This window comes from Aegilops tauschii, chromosome 2 (genome assembly GCF_002575655.3).
Source record: "Aegilops tauschii subsp. strangulata cultivar AL8/78 chromosome 2, Aet v6.0, whole genome shotgun sequence".
In the NCBI taxonomy this organism is placed as follows: Eukaryota; Viridiplantae; Streptophyta; class Magnoliopsida; order Poales; family Poaceae; genus Aegilops; species Aegilops tauschii.
The window spans coordinates 159,676,719-159,683,204 of NC_053036.3; the positions used below are offsets into that span (position 1 = coordinate 159,676,719).

The following is a 6,486-nucleotide window of genomic DNA, read 5'->3' on the forward strand; positions in this document are numbered from 1 at the left end:
ATGGGACGACGCGCTTTGCAAATGTCAGCGGAGGAACCAGGAAACCCTAGAAGAGGGGGAAGGGAGCCACGCCGAACCCATATATATCCAGAGCTGGCCAGGCCCAACTGGGGCGGGTCAGGCACCTGGGCCGGGGGGAGGGAAAGGATGAGGCAACGGCCACAACTAGCTGCCCCGGGGCCACGGAAGGAAGAGGGGGAAAGGCCACGAACGAAGAAAGCACAGGTGGCCCAGACGGCCCACCCCGATCCAGCCCGGGAATAGAGAGGCCCACCAAGCCCCGCACCCCCCGTCCTCCATAGATCAAGCAGGATCTAGGGTTTGCCCGACGCCCACCACCCCACCCGCCGTCGCGGCGGCCGCCGCCGGCAACGGCCACGACCGGGCGGAGACGGAGCGGCGACAGCGGACGGAGAATTCAGGACAGCAACAGCCGCCGCGATGCCAGGAGGAGAAGAGCCAAGGAGGCCACGAGCTGGAGAGAGGGGCGGGCACCTACCAGATTTGCGCCGACGACGACCGACGCGCTGCCACCCCGAGGACCCAACCGGCGACGCCACCGGCCTGCCCCGACCCCCTGGAGCAAATTTTCGGACCCGGGCTGGCTGGCGATGCCAATGCCACGACGGACGGGGCGCTCCCCTTCGAATCAGAGACCAGATCGTCCTCATCCCCCAGAGCCCAGAAGCGGGACCCAGAAAACTCCGACGACGCCACCGGGCGGCCCGCCGCGGTCGGAGAACCAGGGAGACCCGCACCCAAGCCAGAATATGAGGGGGCAGCGAGGGGACAGGGAGGAAACGGGCGTCGAAGGAGATCTATGGGAGGAGGTGGGCGCAGGGAAGGAAGAGGGCGGGGAGCGGGGAGGAGAGGGGAGAGGGAGAGAACCCATATTTTCTTCGGCCAGGAGATAAAGATCCGTCGAAAGCAATTCAAGACTTGTCTATTGGCCAGTCTTGGGGGGAGAGGTTTAGTTAGGAAGTTTAGGTAAGTGTTTTTTTTGCGAGATGTTTAGGTAAGTTTTCGTTAGTCTTTTGTATATGTAGGATTATCGCTGCGCTGGTTAGAGCATCTCCAGCCACGCCCCCAGGACGGCCTCCCCAGGCGATTTATTTGCGCCGGCGCCGAAAAAACGGCCCAGTCGCACCCCTAGGACGCCGAATTCCGCCGGCTCGGGCCATTTTTGCGCCCGGCGCTCGCAGGCCGAATCCGGCGCACTGGGGGGCGCTCGGGGGCTCCAGCGCAAGGGAAAAAGTGTTCCTGGGGCCACATTGACAGGCGAAAAGTCAATCCACCCGCCCAGATTCGCCCTCCTGCCCCCCGCGCTCGGCCGCCACCCTGCGCCACCCTGCCGATCCCGGCGCCGACCACCGCCCGCCGCAGCTAGGTAGACCGTCTCCAGCCTTGAAAAAGAAGGAGCGTCGCCGAGGCAGCCTCTTCGCCGCCGCCCCGGGCACCTTTTCCGGCGTTCCGCCCGCGCAGGGCCTGTACGCCGGCGGGCTTGCACCCACCTCGCCCACTAGGTGTTCGGTGAATTGCCCGACCCGGCACGGCGATGGACTCCGAAGATGAGGAGGCGCTCGCGGCGTTGCTGGATGAGGAAGCCGAAGTCGACGTCCAGGAGCAGTAGCATCTCATGGTGCTCGCCGCCCTCGCCGGCCTACTCGCGAGCAGTGAGAAGCCGTGGCGGGGTGGCTCGGCGCTTGGGCGGGTGAAAGCAAAGAACCGGCATCGTCTGGAAGGCTACTGCATGCTCTACTCGAACTACTTCGCCAACGCTCCATTGCACGGTGAGAAAACATTTCGGCGCCGTTATCGGATGAGCCGAAAGCTTTTCCTCCGGATTGTGAATTCCATCCGGGATTTCGACAGCTACTTCAAGTGCAAGAAGGATTGCACTGGCACACTTGGATTCACCTCGATCCAGAAGTGCACGACAACTATGAGGATGCTTGCATACGGAGCTCCTGGTGATTCGCTCGACGACTATGGGCGCATGGCCGAGTCCACCACCATTGAGTGTTTCTACAAGTTCTGCAGGGCAGTGGTGGCAGTATTTGGACCGCAATACTTGCGAACACCCAATGCGGAAGACACTGCTCGGATCCTAGCACAGAATGAAGCAAGAGGATTTCCTGGGATGCTTGGAAGCATCGACTGCATGCATTGGAAATGGAAGAACTATCCATTTGCTTGGCAGGGGTTGTACAAAGGCGCCAAAGGCGGTTGCAGTGTGGTGCTTGAGGCAGTGGCCCCACAGGACCTCTGGATGTGGCACTCTTTCTTTGGGATGCCAGGAACTCACAATGACATCAACATCCTGCAGTGCTCCCCAGTCTTTGCCAAGCTTGTTGAAGGTCATTCTCCTCTGGTGAACTTCGAGGTCAATGGACGGCAATACAACAAGGGGTACTATCTAGCTGATGGCATCTATCCGAGATGGTCGACATTTGTGAAGACCATCAAACCCTGTGCCAGGAGGCAAGAACGCCTGGTTTGCGAAGATTCAGGAGGCTTGCATGAAGGATGTCGAGCGGGCATTTGGTGTGCTCCAATCTCGATTTGCTGTTGTCCGGTTCCCTGCTCAGACCTGGCCGAAAGATCAAATGTGGGAGATCATGACTTGTTGTGTCATCTTGCACAACATGATCATTGAGAGTGAACAGGAAGAGCCAGCCGGTGTTTGACACTGAACCATACCACAGGCAGGGTCCTCTTGCCCAAGTTGATCATCAGCTACCGGCAAACTGGACTGACTACCTCAATATGCGTCAAGAGATCCGAGACCCACAGGTGCATCAAGAACTGCAACACGATCTAGTGGAGCACCTATGAAGGCTCAAGGGTGAGGCCGGGAATGGTGATGAAACTTGAGTTTTTATTTGTTAAACGATATAATTTGTAGTGAACTATTTGATTTATGTGATGAAACAAGCCGAAAACACGCCGAACTATGTGAGGAGCTAATTGATTTCTATTTTTTTGCGAAAATTCACGCTGAAACCCACCGAACCGCGCCGAATATGGGCCGATTCACGCAGTTATCAGGCCGTTTTTGGATAGATTTGGGCCGAAAACTGAACTGAATTCAGCGCCTGAGGACGACGGCTGGGTGTCGAACCGCCCTCGCGCCGATTTTATCGCTGGCGCATCCCAGGACGCTCTTTTTCGGCGCCGGGGGGCCGAACGGCTGGAGATGCTCTTAGTGCGCACTACTAACCTGCGCTAAGTGGAAATTTTCTGGCCCCAGCTCTCACGACCAAAACAGAAAAAGTCGAACAGATGACACACGAAGGAATCTTGACTATTGGCTACTGTGGCACCTGAAGCCACCAGCAAGATTCCCACGCACCGCACTGCACCGCGCCGTGGAACCAAGAGCCCCTCTCCCTCACTTTTCGATCATCTCAACAAAGCGGAGCATGCATGTACGCGCACGGCGACCATGTCCATGGCGGCTCACGGGATGCACCGAGCCACGCATCGGCCTCCTCCCCGGAAACGTCCAAATTCCTTCTGCCCGAGGGAGAGAGAAAAAGGCGCCTTGTTTGCTTTCTCTTCGCCTCATCTGCCTGTTGCCCTCCCCTTGTCCTCCTCTAGGACCGCCATGCTGCGCTACTCCCTAGTTTTCCTTTTTGGAGCTCTGCTTGTCGCCTCCCCACACTTCTACAGTTGAGATCTCTCCACAATTCAGATTTTTCAAAAATCTCCGCTCTCCCCGCGCAGCGTTGGCCTCCTCTTTCTGCTATAAAACTCACCCAATCTTCATCAGTCGAGAGGGCACAGGCGATCGGAGAGAGGGCATCCACCAAAATGCCTCGTTTCCGCCACTGCTTATCCATGTCCCCCCTCGTGATCCTCCTCTTCCATCTTGCAACATGGCTAGTGCATGGTGAGGTCGCCAATGGGGGCCACCGCGACCTCCCTTTCCTCCTCTCCTTCAAGGCCTACAACCCCAGCAACGTCACGGCCCTGGAGACCTGGGTCGGCCCCGACCCATGTTCCGGCTCGTGGCTCGGGGTCAGGTGCTCCAGGGGGAGGGTGGCGGGCGTCTTCTTGGACGACGCCTCACTGGTGGGCAGCGTGGCTCCCCTCCTCGGGCTCACCCAGATCAGGGTGCTCGCCGTCAGGAGGAACTCCCTGTCCGGCCCTCTCCCTCCGTTGGACAACTCCACGAGCCCAAGGTTGAGGCACCTGCTCGTCTCCCACAACAACCTCAGCGGCGGCCTCAACCTTTCGCTGCCTTCCCTGGTCACTCTGCGAGCAGAGCAAAACGGATTCCATGGCGGCTTGCTGGCTCTGCGCCTGCCGATGGTCAAAAGGTTCAACGTGTCGAGTAACGAGCTCGTCGGAGAGATCCCCAGCTCCCTGTCGGGATTCCCGAGCTCGTCTTTCGGCAGCAATGTCGATCTCTGCGGCAAGCCTCTTCCGAGATGTATGCATGCTTACAATGCAGTGGAAGATGGCGCCTCAAATGCTACCACTGGTGTCGCTCAGTCTCCTACTGCAGCAACAAACACAGCTAGTGGCAGTCCGAGCTCTTCCAGTAATGGAAGATTCAGCCAGCTTGGCTTGACTGCACTCGTGGCCACTGGCATTGGCAATGCAGTGCTGATAGCGATCTCGCTGGCCATCTCTGTGGCCATGTTCATCTACATGAGAAGAAAGCTGAGGCCCTCTAAGGACGATTCCAAATCCAGTGCGGCTCTTTGCTTCGAGGAGGAGGACAAGATCAGAAGTGGTGAAGACAAGTGCCAGAAGAGCGGCGCTCTGGTCTGCTTCGACGGCGGCGAGGAGCTGAGGCTGGAGAGCCTGTTCAAGGCCTCGGCCGAGGTGCTCGGCAAGGGCGTGTCCGGTAGCACGTACAAGGCGGTCCTCGAGGATGGCATCGTGGCGGCCGTAAAGCGGCTCAGCGCCCTGCAGTTCCCCGGCCGGAGCAAGGCCTTCGACCGCCACATGCGGCTCGTCGGCAGGCTCCGGCACCGCCACGTCGTCAGCCTCAGGGGGTACTGCAACTCCAACGGCGAGCGGCTGCTCGTCTACGACTACCTCCCCAACGGGAGCCTCCAGTCCCTTCTGCAAGGCAACGGTATGTGCGCGCAAAAATGAGAAATCGGCCGTGAATTTTCAATGGCGCTGCTGCACATCCCCATTGATGCAAGAAGTGCTTGTTGACGGGCTGTTACAGGTGGAGGCGGCAGAACGAGGAGCTTGGACTGGGCGACGAAGAAGGGCATCCTGTTCGGCGCGGCGCAGGGCCTCAACTACATCCACACGTTCCCAGCGCGGCCGGCGCTGGTGCACGGGAACGTGAAGCCGTCCAACATCCTCCTCGACGAGCGCGGCGCCGCGTGCGTCTCCGAGTGCGGGCTCATGCGCTACGCCGCCAGCATCCAGCAGTCCGCCCCGCAGCCGCCCGAGCTATTCCTTGACCGGGCGACGGCGGCGGTGTCGAGCCGCGGCGGATGGCGCGGGTACGCGGCGCCGGAGCTGACGGCGTCGGGCGCGAGGGCGACGCAGGAGTCGGATGTGTACAGCTGCGGGATGGTGCTCCTGGCGGTGGTGACCGCCAAGGGCGCCGCGGACGGCGGCGAGGAAGAGGGCGAAGGGGAGGAGACGATGGGGATGGTGAAGATCGGCGTGCTGTGCACCGCCGAGGCGCCGGAGGAGAGGCCCAGGATGGCGCAGGTGCTCACCATGATGAGCGAGTTCATGTAGTATTTCGCGGGTGTAGTAGGGTCACAGAATTTCTTCTTGCTTTGCACAAGTAGCCTGTGCCTGCATGCACCGATTGATGCAGAGGGCCGAAGGTTTAACCTCCTTTTCATTTAAAAAAAAAGTAGCCTGTAGGCAAGAAAGGGTATTGCTTTCAAGAACTGGATGTTAGTTGTAATCCAAGTTGCTTAAATCAGATCAATGGGACAGGCTATATCCAAGCCGACTAAGTTTTTTTACCGGAGCCGGTACCTACCGGTGCAACATCCACCATTGCTGCTGTTTTAGAGATTCGTGCCCCCTTTTGTTGTATAAAGAGACATGGATAGAATACACAGGAATACTCCCTCCATTCGGAATTACTTGTTGCGGAAATGGATATATCCGTTTGGAATTACTTGTCGCGTAAATGAATATATATCCATATCCATTTTCGTGACAAGTAATTCAGAACGGAGGGAGTACATGTGAACATTTGCATGCACTTGTGAGCTTTTGTCAGGAGAGAGAGAAAATGTACGACAAGACCAGTTGCATGCAAGTTAAATATTCCCTCTCTCTCCATCAAAATACTTCCATTTAATTTCATTGTGAAATTTTGGATCATGGATATCTTTTTAATGACAACTACTATTTTGATTTTTTTAATATTTGAATTCCTAGCAAGAAGAGCTTCAGAACAAGATCAATTATGGATACATTCGAACTAGCTTTAATTTAGCTGATTTTTAAAAACATATTTCACTCAAATTGAAAAACATATTTCACTCA

At 57.2% G+C, this 6,486-nt stretch overlaps 1 protein-coding gene across 1 annotated transcript; it reads left to right on the forward strand.

The window, feature by feature from the left end:
• Positions 1-3,290: 3,290 nt before the first annotated feature.
• Positions 3,291-5,954, forward strand: LOC109785933 (probable leucine-rich repeat receptor-like protein kinase At1g68400). Its single transcript, XM_020344525.3, has 2 exons — positions 3,291-5,089; positions 5,189-5,954. The coding sequence occupies exons 1-2, from the start codon at positions 3,814-3,816 to the stop codon at positions 5,716-5,718; spliced, it is 1,806 nt and encodes a 601-aa protein (XP_020200114.1). The 5' UTR covers positions 3,291-3,813; the 3' UTR covers positions 5,719-5,954.
• Positions 5,955-6,486: the final 532 nt, after the last annotated feature.